This window comes from Lissotriton helveticus (genome assembly GCF_964261635.1).
Source record: "Lissotriton helveticus chromosome 1_1 unlocalized genomic scaffold, aLisHel1.1 SUPER_1_unloc_87, whole genome shotgun sequence".
In the NCBI taxonomy this organism is placed as follows: Eukaryota; Metazoa; Chordata; class Amphibia; order Caudata; family Salamandridae; genus Lissotriton; species Lissotriton helveticus.
In genome coordinates this window covers 121,295-145,569 of record NW_027611733.1, presented here as the reverse complement: position 1 = coordinate 145,569, position 24,275 = coordinate 121,295, and the positions used below count along the sequence as shown (strand labels likewise).

General features: G+C 46.6%; 1 protein-coding gene across 1 annotated transcript in view; it reads left to right on the top strand.

Moving 5' to 3' along the window:
* Positions 1-266: 266 nt before the first annotated feature.
* LOC144806566 (uncharacterized) overlaps positions 267-24,275 on the top strand; it is a 145,276-nt gene continuing 121,267 nt past the window's right edge. Inside the window, exon 1 of the mRNA XM_078672901.1 lies at positions 267-507. Coding sequence (XP_078529027.1) covers positions 267-507 — 241 coding nt within the window. The remainder of the gene's footprint in view (positions 508-24,275) is intronic.

Sequence of the window (24,275 nt, the reverse complement as noted above, 5' to 3'; positions counted from 1 at the left end):
GGTGATTGCGCGGCCCAGTGCAGCGGTTGGGCATCGCGCTGGTTGAGGAGCTGCCTGTATTTTGCTGCTCTAGCTGGTGTCGAGGAGCGGCGACATGGCGGTGACTAGGCCCAAAAAGGACAAGCTGCTGAAGGAGGGCACCCAGAAGGGCGTACAACAGTCGGCCTCCCCGGTCAGCGATAAAACCCCGCGCCGTGACGACTCTGAGGCGCCGGCCTCCAAGGCTTTTATTGATGGAGCTGTTTGCGGCGATTAAGGAGGACATTATGGAGTTGCATACCCAGCTTGCATCGGACTTGCGGGAGGTGCGTCGGGATGTGGACGTAGTGGGAGATCGGGTCGAGACATTGGAAGAACATGACCTGGGCACTGCGGAAGATGTGAACCGGTTGCAGCAGGATGTCCTACGCCTCATGGAGCAAAACCTGGATCTTCAAGCGCACACGGAAGATTTGGAGAACAGGTCCCTTAGAAATAACATACGGATGGAGGCGGTGCCATGGAAAGGTGAGGGGACGGATCTGAGGGAATATGTGGACGCTCTCTTCCGGCACGTATTGAATGACTAGAAGGTTCAAGAGATCAAACTGGACAGGGTGCACAGAGTGGGCCTCCCGAGGGGCCCTAAGGCTCCACCTCTGGACATTTTGGTGTGTGTCCATGATTTCCAGCTCAAGAAGAGGATCCTAAAATTGGCGCGCGACCTCTCTCCACTAGAATTTCGGGATCATCGGCCGGTGCTGTACCAGGACCTTGCTGCCTCCACCCCAGCTAAATGTAGGGACTTCCGGCCTGTGACCACCTTTCTGCGAGAACAAGGAGTTCCCTACTCCTGGGGGCACCCGTTCAGACTTATCCGCCCCGACTGACGCTGACACCGTCCCCCCAAGGCAGAGGCGCCGCTCCCAGGAATGGCAGGCGGTCGGCAGATCGGCGACGAGACCGGATCCATTAGTCACTTTGCAGGAAAGAGGGGCAGCTGTGGCGTCGGTTGCCCGGGTGACGGAGGCTTCGGCGGACGCGTGAGATCACTGTCTTTCACACGCATCCTGCGGGCTGTTGTTTGGTGCAGGGTCAGACTGCAAATCAGTCTGACCCTGTGCCTCATGGGAACAGTCCAGCCCGAACTGCCAAGCCATGTCTTCCCTGGACCGGAAACAAGCTTCCAAGGACCGGTTTCTGGCATTCCAGACGTCTTCAGCCCGGCTTGCTTGAATCCAGTGGCAAAGTGAGCAAGAGACTCACCCTGCCACACTTATGGCGGCCTAAAGCTAACTACCCTGGAGAGGCCAACTCTTATATACTGGAGCCATCGGATGCGTAAGACACGGTCAAGTGAAAGGCATTCCCGTAGGATGTCTTTGCTAAGTGTATTTTCTTGCTAAGCCCAAATATTAAGCCACAAACCCAGGGGACGGAAAGCCAGTACATCTGAGAGCCCATCCGGTGAAGGCCCACTGGGATCCTGCAGTATCTATGCAAATATTTAAAGTGGATCAGCCTCAATTCATAATTCGGGGAAAGCTCCAACAGTTGCCACACCAATAGTCCCATTGGGCTTCAGTCAGTGGCGTTTCTAGTTCGTCCTTCCAATGCTTAAAAGAGTTTGGCGTTACTATCAGAGCAGTGTCTTGCATGTGGACATAGAGGTGTGTAATAAGTGTATGGGGAGACGGGAATTTCAGCAGATTTTCTAATGCAGGCAGGGTCGGTGGCGCCCTCAGGAATTCCTCACAGAGGGCACTACATGCCGTGCGTATTCTATGATACAAAAAGATCTCAGTAAACGGGACCAGTTGACCCTCGGGTGCCACAGGGGAGGTCTGAATTAATCTCCAGGGTATAGGTTTCGAATGTCTGAAGATTAATTTTCTTAGCTAAAGCCTTACTTCTACTGTCCCTTACGCAAGGCATCATTGGGTTCTGAGATAATGGGATGAAAGAGGCAAATAGCAACGGGATCCCCGCTCGTTTGCACTGTTCATCCCATGACCAGCACAGGGTCCCAGCAGAGTCTATGTCACCATGAGGGCGGGGTGCCGTCCAAAAGATTGAAGGACTAAACACAGTAGTTAGAGTCACTCACAATTAAAGTAGCCACAGGAGGGTCAGCAAACTCCAGTGCAAGCACTAGAGCACGTAGCTCTGCCAACTGGGCGGTACAGTCACCTAATGTCTGCATGTGCACGACATCGGACTTTAATTCACCATTCACTATGGTACCAGCCACTATTGTGCAGGCCGCCGAATAAGAATGCTTAGAGCCTATCGCCGATTGCGAAGAACCGTCAGTGTAAATGATACAATGGTAATCATCAAGCGGGCGCATGGGCAGTGAAAGCAGAATGAACAAACTCATACTGTAAGAACTCCTGAGTCTGCAATGAGGGGTCGAAGATAAATGTGACATCCGGAAATGTCAGCGAGGTGGCCCATTGTATCCAACGAGGATGTAAAGCTTTAGAATTTGGTACACTGACTGCTTCAATTGCAGGAAAGGTGTAACAACCAACATGCGTTTTCCTTGTGACAGCGCTCTCTCTTTTAGAATCGCCATCTTCACAGCTGTCAAGACTTTTTCAACAGAAGAAAATCGCATTTCAGCCGGTGTACGAGTGCGACTTGTATGCGATAGGCACTGTGTCTCCTTCATTAAACGTCAAGTACGTGAAACCCACGGCACCTGGCACAATTCCCATTACCATGTTAGTGTGGTTATCACAAGTCAATAAGTACTTAGATTGAAGAAGATCAGACTGAAAAGATTGCAGAATAGCTGAATGTTCAGGCAGCCAGCATGACTTGGTAAAAGTTGGTTTTATCAAAGCATATAGCGTCTTAATACGCTGGGCATAATCGGGAATGTAAGTACGCCCCAAATTCAAAAATCCCAGCAAGGATTGTTGCTTTTTCAGTGTTGTAGGAGATTGCAAACGTGCGCATTTCTCCGGGAAGTGAGGTGCAAGACCCCTACCTTCATTGTTGAGCTCATAGCCCAGGAACAACACTGTGTACTCTGCAATATGTGATTTTTGCAAAGTTAAATTTATAACCGAAGTCCGCGAACGTAACTATGATGCGGTCAACGCGACACAGATGCAGCCATAATTCGTTATCCGTGAGATAAATATCATCAACGTATGAGTATGTATCAGGGTCAATGCCATCTAACAAAGAGAAGACACACACGGCAAAGATGCCTGCGGCGGGATGCCTGGCTTTCACCTTGGGGATGCCCGTTAGGGGCTATCTCACAGGGAAAAGCCAGGACTGGTTCCCAAGGCAAGCGCCGAGATGCCTCTGGGTAGTCGAGCGCTATATAAAAACATACAAAAAAAAAAAAAAAAATATGTAGAGGTAACATTTTCCCAAAAAATCTCTTTTATTACACGTTGTATGTCACCTTCTATCAAAAGAGCAATATCATATAGTCTATTAATGCCCATGTCAGGTTCCGAAGCTGTGTTCTCACTATCTGTAGCATACCTTGCAGTTAACGCAACAACTTTCTTTTTCTGAAACTGAGGGCGTTGACATGGAAAGTCGTCCTGCTTGCCTTTACCATCAGTCGGGCGGGGCTGCTCACGTCCATGTGGGGCGCCCCAACTTCTGCTGCGTTCGCCTCCACTGGCTTGCATGCTTGATGTTTCCTGTGAAGAACGAGGAGAACGTTGATCAGGAACCTGAAATCTATCAGGAGACCTAATTCTCGTGCGGTCGCGCAAATCATAAGTGTGCTCAGTAGACACTGGTATAGGTGATGCAGGACGTAACCCTTGTTTCCGTTGCTGCTTCCCCTGTTTTTTATTCTTCCAATTCTGTTTTGGAAAATTTGGACAGTTGTCTTTAGTAGACTTCGCCATCTGAGTTTGCGGTTGTGCTGCTGATTTAGCAAAACACCCAAACTATTGTGGCCAATGGTCTTATAAGCTTCCACTCAGGGTTTGTCGACGTCAGGGACAAAGCATTTGACACCTGAAAGTTAACCGCAGCTCCCTTTACATTCGAAAGGATGAGATCAGCATCTACGTCAAACACTCCAACAAGCCTCATTCCCAACACGACAGCCGCCTCTGGACCGTGCTCATCTTGAACACGTTTGATCACGAAGGGCAGGACAGTCATAGACGGTGTGTCGAAGCACTTCGCATATACTGCTGCAAATACTTTACCCCAATTCTCACAATCTGTTACCTCTGGCACTAAGTCTTTCTACAAACTAATTGTGAGGATCCTGTGTTTTTCCACATGAGTGGTATTAGGAAATACTGCTTCCAGTTGGTCAAGTTTCTCAGCAAGCCAATAAGGCATATCGTCCTTAGTTTGGGGGCGCTTGCCCTTTACTGAATGAACCATGAAGGGACTAATGCCATCCTGGTCGGTCCAACTGGTTGCGCCGCAACCCCAGGTGCCCCCACCTGGACATTGCGAGAAACTTATTGAACTAAAGCCCTATGTACCCCAATCAAAGAGGTATAAAGTTGACGCAAGTCGTCAATCGGGACATTTAGATAACGTGGATGTGGTGTTAACCCGGCCAAGACTGGCCAAGTGGCCCCAGGAATTGACAAGGGACCTAACCGAACCGGCGTTAGGGTGTGGGGGAGGGCGCCATTCAACCAAACACGATGCTGCCATGCCGAAATCGGAATCTCATATGTCCTATATGGAGTATAGTTCACAGGTATCGCAGTGTGAGAGTACGTATGGAATGTATCATCATTCGCATTTACTGTAGGAAACGTAACCCAAGAGTAGAAAAGCTCAGAAGGGAACGCTGCATCGGCACTCACCACAGAGATGACAGACATATTTATTTATTTATTGCATTTGTATGGCACAACAGCTACCCAGAGGGTTTCCCGGCGCCCTGGATCTGTGTTGCTGAAAAAGTGAGCAGTGGACAATTATTGGTCGAACAGCCATGATTTCACTCCCTTACGAAAGCGTAGATAACAAGGTTCTAGCCGTAGTTGGAGGGGGAGTGAATTCCACAGTACATGTGCCATATAGGCAAAGGATCGACCGCCCAGTCGAGCTCTTTTTACCCTGGGGACGATGAATTTCGCCTGGTTCATTGAGCGTAAGTTACTTGAGGGTAGGTATTTCTGTACCATCTTACATAAGTACTCCGGGGCTGCCCCTGAGCTGATCTTATACATGTAACAAAGTGCCTTGAACTTTACTCTGCTTGCCACTCTCAACCAGTGCAATTTTTTAAGATGTTCTGTCATACTCGTGCGACCTGGGAGAATGAGGAGCATTCTGGCCGCAGAGTTCTTAACGACTTGAAGTCGATTCAGATTGCTATTCGTAACTCCTAAGAATAGGACGTTACCATAGTTTGAAGTAATTAAAGCCTGTAGGACCGTCCTCTGCGCCCCATCTGGCAGTTGCCACAATATTTTTCTCAACCATTTGAGGATCATAAAGCATGTGGAGGCAGTTTTGGCTGTGTGCGTACGCATAGAGAGCTTATCGTCAATTATTATCCCTAAGTTGCGTGCGGATTGTACCGCAGCCGGGGTAGCGCCCATTTCAACAGGCCAGTGCATTGTGCCCCAGAGATTCTTTTGGTTGCCAAATATAAGTAACTCTGTTTTATCCCCATTCAACTTAAATTTTTTCGAATGGAGCCAGTTGGCCATTCTAAGTAGTCCAGATCGGAGGGGAGAGATGTCAGATTTTTCTGTAGATGTGAGGGAGAACACAAGTTGTGTGTCGTCCGCATAAGAATAAATGGTGAGGGCCATATCTTCAGCAATCTTGGCTAGGGGAGTGACATACACATTAAAAAGAAGGGGGCTTAATATAGAGCCCTGGGGCACTCCATAAGGGGAATCATATACTTCCGAGAAATTACTTTTGAGAAGACCTGATATGTACGATGCAGGAGAAATTGCTCCAACCATTTCAATGCTTTGCCTCTAATTCCAATATCCTTCAGGGACTTGATGAGGGTTGTATGACAGATGGTGTCGAATGCGGCACTCAAATCTAAAAGAATGAGTGCCGCTGTGCCTCCAGTATCGAGTTCTTGGCGTATGACCTCAGTGACCCTAAGTAGGGTGGACTCAGTGGAGTGGCCTTTCCTAAAGCCGGATTGGGAGTAGTGCAAAAGATTGTTGTAATTGACAAAGTCTGCCAGCTGCTTATTGACATGTTTTTCTAAAATCTTAGACAGGATCGGCAACAGGGATACAGGGCGAAAGTTGGAAAACACCTCTGGGTCGCTGTTAGCCTTTTTTAGCTGGGGAACTACTATGGCGTGCTTCCAGTCGTTGGGTAGTACAGCTTCCTTCAGGGAGGCATTTAACAGTGCTCTGAGGACTTCCAGAATAGGAAGATCTAATTGTTTGAGGACATACGCAGGTATAGGGTCTAGGGGTGAGCGTGATTTTATACTACTTATTGCCTTGCCAAATGCAAGAGTATCTATTGGTTGCCATGTCCTAATTTCCTGCTTCATGGGAGACTGCTGTTGTTCACTGCTGATGGACGCAGTGGGGCTGATATCAATACCATCATCGTGAGATGTAAAGTTAGCGTATATAGTGGCTATTTTCTCGTGAAAGAAATTTGCAATACAATTGCATTGGGTGGGAGATAAAATAGGAGGCTCAGGTTGGGCTGCTGCCCCAGCTAAATTCTTGAGGACTTTAAAAAGAGTCCCTGAATGGTTTTGAGCTCCTAAGATAGTATTTTTGGTGAAATTTCCCCTGGCAATTTTACAGGATAAATGGTATGCATTGAGTGCTAGCGTGTGCTTTTCTTTATTAACAGAGTTATAATCTCTTCTCCGTTGTCTTTCTAGCTTCTTGCACAGGCTTTTTTCTTCTTTTAGTTTGTCCGTAAACCAGGGAGCAGGGGGATTGCATGATTTTTGTTTACTTAAGGTCGGGGGGTTGACGGTCAAAGCAGCGTCCGATAGCCAGCTATTAATTCTATTATGGTCCTTGGTTGTGATTTTATCTATATCAAAACCTGGGCTGGATCTGATTAATTGTTCATCAAGATCCTTTATGTGGAGTTTTTGCCAATTTCTGAGCCACACCTCTGATTTTTTAAGGTTTCTATGAGCAGGAGCCCAGATGATAAATTTGCTGAGAAAATGGTCAGACCATACAATTGGTATTGTAGACTCCCATTTAATACGATCAAAGTTAGCAAATATAGGATCAAGTAAGTGGCCTGCTTGGTGCGAGGAGCCAGAGTTCCACAGATATTTAGTGCCTCAAGGTCTGAGAGAAAGTTTGCAATCATAGGGCAGTTAAGGTCTTCTAAATGTAGATGTAGATCTCCTAGGATGGTAAACATGGAGGCCTCTAACAGAAGAGGTGCTATAAAATCAGGTAGGGCAGCCGCCCATTCTCCTGCTGCCCCCGGGGGGGCGATATATCAGGAGTCCTGAGAGTGTGATTTGAGGAGTTAATGTAAGTTTAGAAAGTCCTGCTTCGGAGTTGCCCAACTTAATATCTGTCCATTTATATTGAAACAAGTTTTTAAAAATAATACATATGCCATCACCTCCTTGGTTAGCACGGTCTTTTCTAACTATAGAGTAGTTGGGAGGAAGGGCTAAAGCTATGTCTGGCCCGGAACTATCGGTTAGCCAAGTCTCCGTGAGAAATAGCACATCTGGCTTCTGGTCGATTAAAAATATAATTTTTGTGTTTGGGGAGTGATCTGCAATTGGTACTAAGGAAGGTGAATTGAGTGTCTTGCTTACTGGGCTTATTTCGATAAGAAAGTGTGATGGCTCCAGATTCACCAGTGATTCCCAATTGGGAGTGTGAAAAGGAAAATTTACATTTCTCACAGCAACTAGTGGGAATCTCCGGGAGCAGTGTCATACAATTATCGTCGCGTCTTACCCTAATTGCTAGCAGGGTGTCCCTTGAATAGCTGGGAGCTGTAGGATTTTGAGCAGGGGGGGTGGCCCCTGGTCCCGTCTGGTCGCGGACGGGCACAGACGGGCCCGGTGCGCTCGCCCGCTGCGCGACGAGCACATTGCCGTCTAAAGTAGTGCTTCAACAAGGTAGTTCCCGGCCTCCGACCTCTGACCTGTCACTGCCCCGCCTTCGCTCCCTCCACGTCAAGCGGGACGAACCCGTGGTGGAACGGGGAGCCGGCGAGCAGAACAACGGGCGTCAGTGAGGCGGCTATAAGGTACAACACGCATATTTAAAAGAGGCTAAAAGTATCACACAATTACACAGTTATTAAAATCCTTCGGTCTATTTAAAATATCTGCAGGTTCAGTGCAAAAAGCAATGTGCAAATCGGCGATATCTTTAATCATACCACCGCTTAGCCCTACAGTGCGACTGATCCAGCAAGTCCCCTGTGAAGCTTAGCACTAAGTAGTGCTTCAACAGGGTAGTTCCCGCCCTCCGACCTCTGACCTGTCACTGCCCCGCCTTCGCTCCCTCCACGTCAAGCGGGACGAACCCGTGGTGTAACGGGGAGCCGGCGAGCAGAACAACGGGCGTCAGTGAGGCGGCTATCAGGTTCAACACGTATATTTAAAAGAGGCTAAAAGTATCACACAATTGCACACAGTTATTAAAATCCTTCGGTCTATTTAAAATATCTGCAGGTTCAGTGCAAAAAGCAATGTGCAAATGTGCAAATCGGCGATATCTTTAATCATACCACCGCTTAGCCCTACAGTGCGACTGATCCCATATCATCGTCAGGCACTCTAAAGTGCAACAAATGACGCCGGAGCGCTGCGTGACTATGCTGAGCTATATCAATGTCACCCATAAGGACACAGAGAAGAAAAACAATGTATATAAATTGTAGCACATAAAGGGTAGTAATTCAAAACGTGAACCTTTTTATAAATCTGAAGCTTGAATGGTCCTATAACACATTCGTATAGGTAGGTTAATCCGTCACTACTTTTATCCGGAAACAGTAGTGAGGGTATTTTGGACAGATAAAAGCACTAATCAAGTGTCTCGAATATAAGACCAAACGTCAGCATTGTTACAATTGCATAAAATACAAAGGGAGAAATCATATTATAATGATAGTGGAACCAGGTCTGTAGTGCCTTGTGTACCACTCTCTCTTGGCTAGGAGCTATGTATTATAATAATAGAAGATCTCTAGGTTAAAACGGGGAACTCCATACCTCCAAATTCAGGTGAAGTGAATCACATTCCAGATCAGCACTGGTCTTTGTTGATGGAAGGGTTTCTTCCAAGTGCCTGAAAACATGCCTGCAATGTAATATTAAAGGCACTTGAGTTTTAGATATTTGCAGCTGTGTGCGTGTTGTGTCTAGAGCGTGGGCCAATCAACCTGGATCAACAGCATACATTGGTATTATGACCTTGAAGACTTCTGCACGCAGAGTACAGACTTGAGGTCGTCGTGTGAGTCTAGAGATGTGAAAAACATACTGTTCTCATGTGAAGGAAAGCAAGCAGTTTGTCTTTATAAAAACTGAGACTTGTAGTGCTTTGTGCAAAAGCAGCAAAAATGGCGTTTGAGCAACTAACTCACTTATGCTAACATTGCAATGTGTGCAGGCCGAACCGTATCCGCACTACAAGAGTTCTGCCGGGAAGTTCACAGGTAACGCTGGTGCCCACAGGATCCAGGTGTTTCTCCACACACCAACGAAACCATCATCTCCAAACCACTTAGTACCTCCTGGTAGTTCCTGGGGCCCACGCCTGCTAGATGAGGAATTCAGCCCCTTGTGAAAGTCTGTCGTCCTGCCAGTGTCGCCTGAAATCCACCATGCCATGAGATGAAGATGGCCCTGGATGACCAGCGGGTGTGGCTGGCCCAGGTGATTTGTCAAGATCCGGCAATGGTTGGAAGACTTACCGGCACGGCCCATGCAAGCTCCAGAAGGAGGGGAACCATACTTGTGCATGCCAAATCAGAGTGATAAGCACCAAAGAGGCCCATTGACGCCTGGCTTGGGCCGCCAATCGCTGGATAAATAGGAAAGGAGGGAAGACATAGACTTGAGTTGTCGACCAGTCTTGCAGGAAGGCATTCACCGCCTCCGGATCTGGTCTCCAGCTGACATAGCGCACAAGTTGGGTGTTCCATCTGGAGGCAAAGAGGTCCACCTGGCAAGGACCCCAAAATGACATGAGAGCCTGAAATACTCTTGGGCATTGAGGTATCTGGAGTTCCAGTCTGCCTCTAAGTTCATTGCTCCTGGAAGGTATTCCTCCATCACCGAGATCTGTAGTTGGAGGCAGTAATGCCAGAAGACCTTGGCTAATTCTGCCAGAGCCCGTGAACAGGTACTGCCTAACCGATCGACATATTGCACTACCGTCGTGTTGTCCATCCTCAACAGTACGCAGCAGGATATCCTGTCCCTCGTGAGGTATTGTATACCAAACAAGCCTGCCAGAAGCTCGAAGCAATTGTTGTGGAGGCTGAGTTCCTCCTCCGTCCATCTGCCTCCCATGGAGATTGAGCCGCATTTGGTTCCCCAACCCAGACGGCGGGTGTCCGACTTTTTCACCAGGTCTGGACGTGATCCGAAGATTGCCTGCCTGTTCCAGGCTTCCATGTGGTCTATCCACCACTGCATCTCCGTCCTGACTTCCATCATCAAAGTCACCATCTCTGAATAAGTAAGGCCCCTCTGAAGGTGAGCTGTCTTCAGCCTCTGAAGAGCCCAGTAATGTAATGGGCCCGGGAAGATAGCTTGTATCGAGGACGATAATAAGCCAGCAATCTTGGCCTGTTGATGCCGCGAAATCCTGCCCCTCCGGGGTACCTTCCTCAGTTATTTTTTGATCTTGGTTATCTTCTGGCCGGGTAAGCTCAGGGTCGCCACCCTGGAGTCTATACAGAATCCTAGAAAGGTCATGGTCTTTTGGGGCGTCAGATCCGACTTCTATTGGTTTATGTCAAATCCCAGTTCTTGCAGGAAATGTATGGTGGTGTTTGGGTGGGCTATTAAGTGGTTCCGTAATTGATCCATCAGCAGAATGTCGTCCAGGGAGATTATTAATCTGATGTCCAGAGTCCGGAGGTACTTCACTACTGGCTTTTAAGGAGCTTAGTGAAGCACCAGTGTGCTGAAGATAGGCCGAACAGGAAAGTCCATAACTCAAATATTTGCCCTCTCTGTTCAAATTGGAGATATCTGCAGTGAGGTGGGAAGATGGGAACCGTCAGGTAGGTGTCTTTTAGATCCAGACGTGCCAAACAGTCATCTTGAAGCAGCATGTTCCTGAGGAGGTTAATACCCTCAATTTTGAAGTGGCGATAGACCAGCCACTCGTTGAAAGACCTGAGGTTGATCACCAGGCGGAACCCCCGTCCCTCTTCTCTACTAGAAACAAGTTGCTGAGGAAGCCACTGGGATGAAGGTGGGAGAAGCATATCACACTCTGGGCCAGAAGGTCCTGTACCTCTTGTTTTATTAGGAACATCTCCTGGGTGGAAAAGGCCAGAAAGTGGGGTCTCTCTGTTTGTGACGGGTTCCGTAGAACTCTGTGTGGTACCCTTGCACGGTCTTCAGTACCCACTGGTCCACCGTTATCTCTGCCCATTTGTGCCCCCCATACAGAGAGGTGATAACAGAACAGGGCTTACCGTTATATCCACTGTTATTGGATTCTCCTCGAGGTTGATTATGTTTCCCTCGACTGCCATTACGGGAGGGATAGAAGGTTCTTAGACGGCCATTGAGCCATCTCTTGTTCCTCTTTGTATGGGCACTGTTAGGGCCTTGGTATGATTGGCTTCCAGAGGAGCAACCTCTGCCTCTTCTGGCCCCTCCAAAAACCCTCACCAGGAAGATCTTTTTTATTGAAGACTGATCTTTGTCAAGGGCTGAGAACGTGGCGACTAACTTTCCTAGTCCTTTGACGAAAGGGTCGCCGAACAGGGTAACCTGTGCTATCAGGCCTGCCTCTGAGGTTGAAAGTTCTCCCAGCTTAGTGTTGATTTTGATCAGAAGGGAGCAGTGTTGTTATGCTGAGAGGGCGCAGTTGGGGTTGCCCAGGAGGCAGATCGCTCTCTGCACCCAGCATGCAATGTCCTCTGAGGGGAGAGGATTCCCTGACTGTCTAGCCTGTTACGCTAGTTTGATGATCTTGGTTAAGGGCCCCACCATGTCCAGGAGCCTGTTCTGGCAGGCTCGCCATGACCTGTCTACCCCTTTCTTAGGATGCCTCATGTACTTGGCGAAGAAGGTGCATCATTAGGGAGTTATCTCTGGGGTCGCCGTCACCTTACAGCAAAGGGTGCCGCTCGTAGTCGTCTGGCGAGAGGAGCTTTCTTGCGTGCAAAACCTTCACTGACTCTGCCCTTTGACCTGGGAGCCCGTGTGCTCGGTCGCTGCTGCCGGGAGAGGAGACCACGCCCTGACAAACGGGAGCGGGACTGCGAGGACCAGAGGTGCCTGCGCTGAAACATCTTGCGCACCTGGTGCCTCTTCCCGCCCCCTCATCTGTGGGACCTTTAAAACGACTCGCAGCCCCCGTTCCGCGGGGGCCCCTCGTAGTCGTCTGGCGAGAGGAGCTTTCTTGCGTGCAAAACCTTCACTGACTCTGCCCTTTGACCTGGGAGCCCGTGTGCTCGGTCGCTGCTGCCGGGAGAGGAGACCACGCCCTGACAAACGGGAGCGGGACTGCGAGGACCAGAGGTGCTTGCGCTGAAACATCTCGCGCACCTGGTGCCTCTTCTCGCCCCCTCATCTGTGGGACCTTTAAAACGACTCGCGGCCCCCGCTCCGCGGGAGCCGCTCGTAGTCGTCTGGCGAGAGGAGCTTTCTTGCGTGCAAAACCTTCACTGACTCTGCCCTTTGACCTGGGAGCCCGTGTGCTCGGTCGCTGCTGCCGGGAGAGGAGACCACGCCCTGACAAACGGGAGCGGAACTGCGAGGACCAGAGGTGCCTGAGCTGAAACATCTCGCGCACCTGGTGCCTCTTCCCACCCCCTTCTATAAAGCCCGGTTTCCGGACGCGAACGCGGGACGCGCGCAAAGAGCGGGCCGTTTAAGGCCGTTAGAGGCCGATTAGGGCCGGGCTAGGCCACCCCCTAACTTCTAGCTTAAAAATAAACCTCATAACATCTCTTAATTCGTAAGCATGTCTCCTAGAGGAACCAGAAGTAAGACCGCGGCAAAAAAAGGGCAACTTACTGGCCCTATAGACAGTTTCATAACAAAGGCAAACTCTTTTATAGACCAGAGTATTTCACTCATTGAACATAGAGTATCCCAAGACCTTATAGAGGCTAGAAGATCCTCTATGGGTCACCTGGCAACTGCAAGAACGCCGGTCCCCCATAAGGATCAAAGACAGAGTGAGGGTGGGAATAACAAAAGACAGAGCCTCCCAAACATAGTTGACCTATCGGTCTCACAACTGTCGCAAGTCTCGGAATCTCAATTAACATCAGATTTAGACTTAGAAAAAAACCCAGATTTAGTCCCGCACCCCACCCCTGAAGAGGTAAGACAGGCAAGAGGGAGGAGGGAGGGAGCCATAAAGAAGAAGAAACATGTAGCGACAAGCAAAACCCCAATAAGTAAACCAACACCACCTATAGCAGAAGAAATACAGAATACATTTAGTTCCCCTCTGCTGGAAAACCAGAATAGGCATACCGCAATGATACACCACGTACATGAGGTTTCACCCCCCACAAACCTAGTGATAGCATCTGAGGTCTCGCCAACAAAGGAACCTGATTATAAATATAACATAGATTTATTAGCAAAAATCAGAGATCTTTTACAGCAAACCCTTACACCCATACAAGCCACATTAACAAATTTAGAAAAAGCAATAGCCGAACTCTCAGCTCTGATGAAAATTAAGCATAACCCTAACCGTATCCAAGAACCACAAAAAGTACAAAAGCCAGGGGCGGCTAAGCCGTCCAATCTAACCCTTGTGGCTCAAGCTAAAAGCTTGACCCCTGTACCCACTGTAGCACATAAGCCCACAAGTACGATAGTGACCAAGAAAAAAGTAGTAGACACCTTTCCTGTAAACACCTTACCTGAAAAAAATAATACCCCCTGTGACACCATCAGCACAGCCATGAAAACTAAACAACCCCAAATACATAGCGAGAGGGAGAGACAACAACAGGGTGAAACACGCCCAGTAACCCTTCCGCCAGAAGCGAGCCCATTTGTTGTCATTCTGACCGGTGTTCCAGAACTGGCGGACCAAAAACCCGAACCAAACTGGTCATTAAAAAACAAGATACAACATTGGCTTAGTATAAATCGCCCCCCCCCCCCCGCCCCCCTATTGCTCCACCAGAATTCTAATGGTAAGAAGAGCTCCCTGGGTTGGTCAGGGTAGAAAAACAATACAGGGTGACTGTATCTTAGTCACCTTTGAAGACCCTAGAATAGTGGAGTACATCTGCTCAGGGGAGGATTTAAATCTAAATGGGGGGATTGGCACAAAGCGCCTCTCTTTCTTTTATCCACCAAGATTCCCGGATGGTTCCTCCCAAAGCGACAGACCCTGGTACACAGTGGGCCCTCGCTACCGGGGAAGAGAAAGGGAAAAGTGGAGAGGGCAAGAACAGCGGAGAAATTACAGAGAACCATCACGCTGGGAGGGCTGGAATGGAATACCACTAGCGAATATATATAGTGGCTTAGAGTGTGTGGACTGACCATCACAGCCAGGCGATCAGGACCTCCTAATTCCAGATAACCCCCCAACTCTAGATAACCCCTCAACTCCCGATGACCCGGATACTCTCTGTAATTCACAAATCGATAATATCCCCAAAAATGAACCTCCACCTCTGGCCATGATCTCCTGGAACATCGCGGGATTACGGCCAAAGGTTGAGGATGGGAGTATCATGCACCCTGTACACAGACACCAAATAGTCTGCCTACAGGAGACATGGTCGCCAACAGAACTTCACCTGTTGGGATACAAGACGTACTTTTCTCCTGCGCTGGTGGGACAAAAGGGCAGGCCAAAGGGAGGACTAAACATCTACATAGCTAACACCATCCAAAAAATAAAAATAAACACTATCGAACTGGAACACAATTTCCAGATCATTTGTCTCTCCCTACCCAAAAACGAGTCTGTTGTCCTCGTTAATTTCTACAATAATCTCGAGGAACCACAGCTCCAGAGAGTGCTGGTACACCTACACGAGAAATTAACTACCCTAAGACAGAAACGAGGAGCAAAGGGCCTAACTTCTATAATATGGGCAGGGGATTTCAATTTACATCATTGTATCCAACCAGAGGAAAAATGTGCAGGTATGGTGACAGAGGAAGGTAATTCTCTTACTCACTTTTGTCATAATAATATCGGTGGAATAATGAACGATCTACTATCAGATCTGGACCTTCAAGTAGTAAATACCCCAGATGGTAGAACTACATCTCTAGAACCGACTTATGTGGGAAGGGGATTTAATACAACGGTTGACTATATTTTAATATCTGCTAGCTTGCAAACTAGAGTTAACCATTTTGAAGTCATACCCAACACCTTAAGTGATCATTCAATCCTCAAATTGGAAATGAATTTAATCCACCAACAATCCCTACCTTTGACAATAACTAACGCACTGAGCCAGGATAACATAAATCTGGGCCAATTAAACGGGTACACAATAAAGTGGGGGAAGACAAACCCCGGGGAACTTACCAAAGAGCTGATAAAATCGGCATATCCTCAAATCAAGAAATGTTTAGACATACTGACAGAAGATGAGGAACTCCTTAGCAACTTCGCACAAATCATGAAAAAAATCAAATCCCTACTCACAGCAAAACATAAAACTGGCCCCCATCGAAATAAAGGTTGGTTCAATCATGAATGCACTCAGCCCCACTCCAAGCTTAAAATAGCACTAAATAAAGACGAAAGAGATCCTCACATCATATCCACACTAAGAAAGGAATACTTTGCTATCAGGAAAAAGAGAAAGGCGGAGATAAAGCAAGCTCTGTGGGATGAACTCCACTCTAGCGCTCAAGAAAAAACTCCAAAAATCGAAGTTGCCATAGATGAGTCAGAATGGGTATCATACTTCTCAAAAATATTTCAAATTCAAACAATAGAACAGGAAATTGAAGACAGAAACTTAGTAGCCCCATCTTACCCCATCCAAATAGACTTTGAAATCTCCTAGGTCCTTCTGGCCCTGAAATCAAGCAAAAACGGAAAAGCCCCAGAACCGGACGGAGTCCCGGTAGACTTTTTTAAGCATAAGCATAACATAGATCTCTGGGCCCCCATCATCACTAGGGTATGCACGGCAGCTGCAAAGAAAGGAATCCTGGAGTCCTGGACGAGGTCCGTGATGGTTCCGATTTTTAAGAAGGGCAATTGCCAGGACCCCGCCTGCTACCGTCCAATATCTTTGTTGGACTCACTGGGAAAGATAGCAGGTAGGGTGATCCTGGAGCGACTCCAGCAATGGGTGGAGGAGAGAGGTATTCTGTCTGAGTTGCAATTTGGCTTCCGGGAGGGTTTTGGAACAGTGGAACAAGTCCTAAACCTCTCCATTATCATTGGAAAATACATACATGCAAAGCAGGACAAACTCTACATGGTCTACGTGGACTTGTCCGCCGCGTTTGACTGTGTTTCTCACACCAAACTATGGTCTCTACTGTCACAAATGGGGGTAGACCTGCCACTTCTGAATTTCTTGAGGGAATTGTACTCCAAACCCTCTGCTAGAGTCCGTTTTGGCACTAAGGGCGAGCTGTCGACGTCCTTCAGAGTGGAGCGTGGAGTCAGACAAGTATGTGTCCTGGCGCCTTTCCTCTTCTCCCTCTATACTAACAACTTGGAGGTTGAGCTTCTGAAGGGCGCCCGGGACCTTCCACAGGCAAAACAACGCCCGATTCCCGCTCTACTCTACGCGGACGACGCCGTCCTGCTGGCACGGACCCCTCGCGAACTCCAGAGGATACTTAGCAGATATTCTTCGTTTATGGGTACTCTAGACCTCCACAGTTGAGGATATCAACTGCCCTTCTTATCCCTGGGTCGAAACATCGACAACCTTTCCCCTTACCTGGAGCCTGCATCTTCTGTGCCCCTGTCCCCCCACCCCCTTGGAAAATAAGAAGCAACGGATGAACTGTTTTCCGTAATATAGCAAGAAAGAATGACATTTTTTGCGATATAATCATTGTGGGCAGGCTCCTCCAGAATCTTTCCAATGATTATTTAACCTTGGACTCAAGAAACGTTTGGAATTTACCATCTCTTGACCATCTTGGTCCTCTTCTATCCTACACGAGCACCAATTTCTGACTCTATGCACTTTACCCTTTGGTAACCCCCTGTTTTTCCAAAATTGTATATTTGTATATTGTATCATGATGAGGAATTTTATTTAGAATATACAGTAGAGTCTTTTCCTCTACTTTTAAAACGTTTAAAACATCGTTTTGTGTGAGTTGGACATTTGTTTCTTTGGGCTATTGTTTTCTCCTTTTTGTTTCCAAAATTCTTCATTGCAGGATTCATTTCGCATGTGGAATAAGAATTGAATTAAGTTGTACAAAATAATATCAAGAATTGTGTGTAGAGTTAACGTCTAGGACCACCATATCTGTAACCCTCCCTCTCCACCAGCTGTCTACCCTCTGTGCCAGGCCATTCCTTTCCATTGGCTGCCTTTCCTCTGTGCTAGGCCGCACCTCTCTCAGGCTGTCTACCATCTGTGCCAGGCTACCCCTCCCTCTCCTCCTGCTGTTTACCCTCTGTGCCGGCTGACCCTCCCTCAGGCTGTCTACCCTCTGTGCCAGGCCGCCCCTCCCCTCAGGCTGTCTACCCTCTGTGCCAGGCTGCCCCTCCCTACCTACAGGCTGTCTGCCCTCTGTGCCAGGCCGCCCCTCCTCTTCGGCTGTCTACCTACACACTTTTCACTCTGGGGCGCACTATAGACTCTCCCACCTGTACTACTGTTTGGTACCTGCGGAACAAGCCGCCTACATCCAAAAAATGAAGCACGTAGCTAGGGGCATATCCGACCACTTCCCAGATTGGGTCCACATAGTCCTTAAACAGCCCAAAGTGGGAAGGATAGCGCTGATTAACTCTTGGTACCTATGTGATCCGACAATCCGCAAAACCCTTATCAAAGCCACAGACAATTTATTTTCCTACAATGTGCAGTCCGTGTCCTCCTCCCAGTCCTTATGAGAAGCATTCAAGACTGTAATTCGGGGTCAGGCTTTATCAATAATTACTGGACCGTCTACAAGATAGTCACCACATGCTCTGAAGAGGACACTCAGGAATTGTTGTGAGACATTAAGCTCCCCAGCCCCTCCTCAGAAGACCGAGATTTCATAGATAGTGACTTAACAACAAAATAGATGGCTCAAGCAATCCGTTCCTTAGATTCAGGGAAAGCCCTTGGTCCCAATGGCATCCCCATTGAGTTATACAAATTGCAACCAGATAAACTTGCACCTTATCTAAAAACCATGTTTGAAGAATCCAGAGAAATCAGAATACTGCCCCAGGAGCAGAGCATAGCCACCATATTCACCATACATAAAGAGGGAAAACCAAAGACTGACTGCACCTCCTACAGGCCAATTTCTCTTCTAAACGTCAAGCCTAAAATCCTGGCCAAACTTCTAGCCAATCACACCGATCAATCCGGCTTCATGCCACACAGAAATACAGCTTTTAACCTTCGCAGAGTCCACAGGGTTTTGGATAGGCCACACACTATCCAAGAACCAACTGTGATTGTAACCTTAGATGCAACCATGGCTTTTGACACTATTGAATGGCCATACTTCGGGCGGTCCTGGCCAAGATGAGTTTTGGCCCAAAATACATTCAATGGGTACTAGTCTTAAACCAGGAGCCCTTGGCCCAAGTGGTGGTCAACAATAAATTATCAGTGACATTCCTACTTGGTCAAGGCACCCATTAGGGTTGCCCACTTTCACCACTTCTCTTTGGCCTTGCCCTGGAACCATTGGCAGCCTGGATCCAACGGGATCCTATGATACATGGTCTGCGATGGTCCCCAGACTTAGAAGAACGCATATCGCTTTATGCGGATGACATTTTGCTCTATTTGGCTTACCCCACGAAATCGCTCAAAGTAGTATTGGATATTCTAGCTGTGTTTGGCAGATTCTCTGGTTTTACGGTCAACTGGAATAAGTCCCTATTGTTCGCTCTCCGGGGGGGGATCCACCCATCCCCCGAGGGACTGCCCAATTCAAATTAACACTATGGGCTTGAAATATTGGGGAATTGTTATCTCTCTTGATCCTACAGTCCGTTACGCTCAAAACCTTCTTCCGCCCCGCGTAAGCTTAAAACAGACATTGCCAGCTGGAAATTCACCCCCCTCTTACTCCTGGGCAGAGCCGCCCTAGTCAAAATGATGTCTTTGCTTAGGTTCCTCTATGTATTACAGAACACTCTAGAACCTGTACCGACACACTACTTTAAAGAAGTTGAACATCTCCAGAGGGACTTGTTGTGGGATGGCAAACCTTGCAGCGCCCTCAATAAATTGACACTAAACTGGTACGATGGGGGCATTAGCCTCCCAGATATTAAAAAATATTCCTGGGCTGCACTTTTAGCGGCCATCAATCATGGAACATACAGCCGTATTGATGATCCCGGCTAAGCCATGGATAGATGGCATCTTCCCAGAAGCAACTATAACAGGGCATTATATTCACGACCCAACTGGAACACCTTGACAGGCCTCACCAATCATGACGTCCGCATATGGCATGACGCCACTAATTCTCTCGGATGGGGACAGAAAATGACTTTGGCCGCCCCGCTTTGGGATTCTGAGATGCTGAACAGTCTATGGAAGTCAAAGGGGTTCAATAGGTGGGTCCTTATTGGCATTTCCCATTTGGGGAGAGGGAGGGGTCAAATCCTTCCACACACTACAGACTGAATACAAGCTGGCAGGCACCAAATGTTTCCGATATACACAGATCTTGCATTCATTCCTGTCTCATCTTCTTAAGCGGACCTCACTTCCCAAAGCCTCACACTTAGAAGACAGAATTTTAGATGCTCATCTGCCTGAAAAAACGATCTCCTTAATATACGAGAAACTAATTAATAAAATGGCAGATCCCCTCCAATCACTGCGGGAGAAGTAGAGGCGAGATGGGGTTGAAATAGATGACGAGGACTGGCAAAAGGCTGTGTCCTCCCCTAGAGTGTTTGCCATTCCAGGGCGCCTCAGGTTGGTGCACCTTAAAATCTTCCATAGACTATATATCACTGGGCCCCAATTGGTGCTTATGGGGAGATCCGATAAAGGAGAATGTAAGTGGCGCTGTGGCCATATGGGGACATTCATGCATATCATCTGGGAGTGTAACTATATCAGCTCCTACTGGAGCAAGGTCCATGACACAATCAACGCGGGGCTACAGGTCCAACTTCGCCCAGAGGTGCGTAGGTGCCTCTTGAATATATGGAAACCCACGGACCTGAACACTCATCAGATTCAGTGGGTTACACTAGGGTTCATGATGGCTAAAATAAACATCGCACAATTATGGGGAGCAGCCCAATCGCCCACACGTGAAGCCTGGGTAAGAGACCTTGATTTGTGTATGTATAGAGAGAAAACGGTGTACTCGGCCAGGGGATGCCCCAAAAAGTGGTCCTGCATATGGAGTCCCTAGAATACATACCGTGGAGAGATGTGTGTGCCACCCCGATGTGCTGAACAAGATGACTCCCTAATCCCGTAGCATTCCCCTCTTATACAATGCAATAATATGAAAATTCTCCTCCTGTGCCTCTCTACAATGTATCATTTGATTGATACCTCTGTATTGTTTATTGAAACCGATGTATGTTTAATAAAATGATTTATAAAAAAAAATTGATTGATACCTCTGTATTGTTTATTGAAACCGATGTATGTTTAATAAAATGTATTTTAAAAAAAGTATTAAATCATTTTAAATTAGTCTTTAGAAAATGTAAAAGGTTGATGTTTGAATTGCCACTCGGGCAAAAAGTCCAATTTGTCCATTCATAGAAGTTGCTTTACTACAAGCAGAAGAGGGCCATGTCTTTTTCAGTGAAAGTGTCAATGTAGCAAATGTTCCAAATGTTGTTTGTTTATTTATGAGAAAAAGAAGAAGCCAAATTCTTTTCCAGCAAATGATGAGCCAATTTTAGATTGAGTGTCCTGGCTGGGAGATGCAACAATATCGGTGTTTGCTACTGCAGATGACAAGTCTAACACCTCGCATCGTATGTCAATTGCACATAGATGATATTACGTACTGCCAACTGCCGGTGCTAGGGCAGCTTGTGCGGTAGTTGATACCAGAGTGCCTGTGGAGGAGGCAACACCTAACCCAGCAGGAGCAAACGGCACCTGTGGGTTCTCAAGGAATGCAGCCATCAGTATAGGAATACGCTGGGGACAATGCAGAGCATGGGCTTATATGGGGTGCAGCATAGCATCCATGTCCGAAGGCGTAGCTGATGAAAGTGTTAGAGATCCCACACACATTCTTCTCCGCAGAACAGGCATCGAAGAACAGGTAAGATGCAGTCCATCCAGACTGGTCAAAATGACACGAACCAAGAGGCTCTCAGTTCCTGCAGGTGAGGTATGCCCAGATGTTGCACCAAGCGTTCACGGTATTTCCGCTCCAGGAGCGCTTGTGTCATCTCTTTGGTGATTGGGCCGTCCATTGAGTAGCAGTAATGGGACAATCAGGATTCCTGCAATTAATGCCAGGATAAGCGGAAGATTTATATTAGTGAGCGACCCAAAATACCCTTGAGGGCTTGGGTAAATATATGGAAAGGTATGAAGTGCCTTCAAGGGAATTTATTTATACAAACAACTTTTGAAAGTGATTTAAAGAAACTTATGAAGACAATTTAATGGTCCTCTAGTGAAATCAATTCTAAATGTAACTATCTGTTAATCTAGATAAGGAGTACACACTGTTATACCACATAAAACAAATATAAAAGAACAAAACACTAGACGGGTGTATAGAAAAATCTTGAATTTATCTTTCAATTAAAAAGGTAATCAATTTGAAATACACATATATATATACACAGGACTACAGGTACATTGATGTTAAATAGATATATGACTGTGGGTCCAGATGGCACCTTTCCTAGTTCCCAGTTAGAAAAATGAAAAAGGAAAAAGGCGCTGGTGGACGTTTCGGTCTCCTAAAAAATAATCTGTGAGACCATCTTCAGGACTGTTGACAATTATATTTGTAATAACCTATCGGTTGACTAGTGCAACTTTCAGAATATTAGCATCGCAGGGCGCATCTGCACAGGACACACTATCTGGCCTGTTGGGAGTTTAGTTGCCTTTAATTACATGGGACCGTTGAGCCCACGTGGGTGATCAATTTAATTGATGCGGTACGATCTGCACAATGACCGTAGTTGCAGTGTATATCCACAAAATGCGGCGTTTGATTTAATTCACCACAACCAGACTTGACCGTTTTTTTATATGCAGAGGAGGGCTCGAAGACCTTATTTGATTTGTGGCCCTTAGTGTTGAAAGGAGTGACGATCCACAGATTATTCACAATCTCCTACGTAGCTGTATCAGAATCGACGCCGCATCATCCAAAGCTCCGGTAGTTGTGAAATATACACTGCAACTACGGTCATTGTGCAGATTGTACTGCATCTATTAAATTGATCACTAATGTGGGCACAACAGTCCCATGTAATTAAAGGCAACTAAACTCCCAACAGGCCAGATAGTTTGTCCTGTGCTGATGCGCCCTGCGACGCTAATTTTCTGAAAGTTGCACTAGTCAACGGATAGGTTATTCCAAATATAATTGTCAACCGTCTTGAAGATGGTCTCACAGATGAACTTTTAGGAGACCGAAACGTCGACCAGCGCCTTTTTCCTTTTTCATTCTTCTAACTGGGAACTAGGAAAGGTGCCATCTGGACCCACAGAGTCATATATCTATTTAAGATCAATGTACCTGTAGTCCTGTGTATATATATTTGTATTTCAAATTGATTACCTTTTTAATTGAAAGATAAATTCAAGATTTTTCTATACACCCGTCTAGTGTTTTGTTCTTTTATGTTTGTTTTATGTTGTATAACAGTGTGTACTCCTTATTTAGATTAACAGATAGTTACATTTTGAATTGATTTCACTAGAGGACCATTGAATTGTCTTCATAAGTTTCTTTAAATCACTTAAAAAAATTATTTGTATAAATAAATTCCCTTGAAGGCACTTCATACCTTTCCAGGATAAGCGTAAGACTACTGAAAATGCTTCCAAAGACAGAGTGTATAAAATATCGGATAACTCCGAGGACTCACTGAAAGGTGCTTAACAGTCCAGACCCTATTATCTTAAATAGGTGTACAATACCACTCGTATCAGACATATTAAAGATCCGACCCATAATTTCTGCGAGATGAATGGGGCAGTTTGTACATATGAGTGCCTGTATCTCAGCTGAGGTTCTTGCTATTTGAAGATCAAAGGTTTCTCTGGTGTAGGTTAAGGGCACGTTTTGCATTAGAAGCATGGCTTTCATTCTGCTAAGAGCATCAAAATGTATGAAAGAAACATTCAGTAAAGGCCATAACGGCGCGTCCCTGACTGTATGTATCAGTGGAAACAATACTTGCATACAACAAGTAACCTAGGAGCTGACGGGTACCAGATATGTAATGCCTGGTTGCATTCCACAGCAGCCTTGATCGTTCAGCATCAGGTAACTCTCATTTGAAAGTAGCCCGAATGCTGGAGTAATCACTGCAGCCGGGGAACCCTTCAGATAGCAGGACAGGTCCGCTACAGAACCATAACAAGCCCCGTGCAGCAATATGTCCTGGCATATGAGTAATCCACTTAAAGCACTCTCACAGTTTGTACCTCTAAGAAACACTTCTCAATCCCCACACCCGCATCGAATTCTGTTAAAAAAGATTATTGGTAATTTCCCTTTTTTGCAAGGAATAAATACATCAACAAACAGATATAAACAAACAAAAACTATACAAGAAAAAAAATCAAGAACAGCAGTTATATACAGTTATATATATACCAGAAAGAAAGCAGAAACCTAAATATAAAAAAAGGACACAGCCACAAATACAATGATTGAAGAATAAGCAAGGAAAGAGACTACTGCAATAAAACAAAGATATCTTTTAAATCCAGTCTGTAATGGGTCTCTAGATTTTAACTCCCATTGCCCTTTTTCTCCTCCCCTTGGTCTTATAAATAGCCGTTTCCAGGTCATACATTGATAATAATCTTGC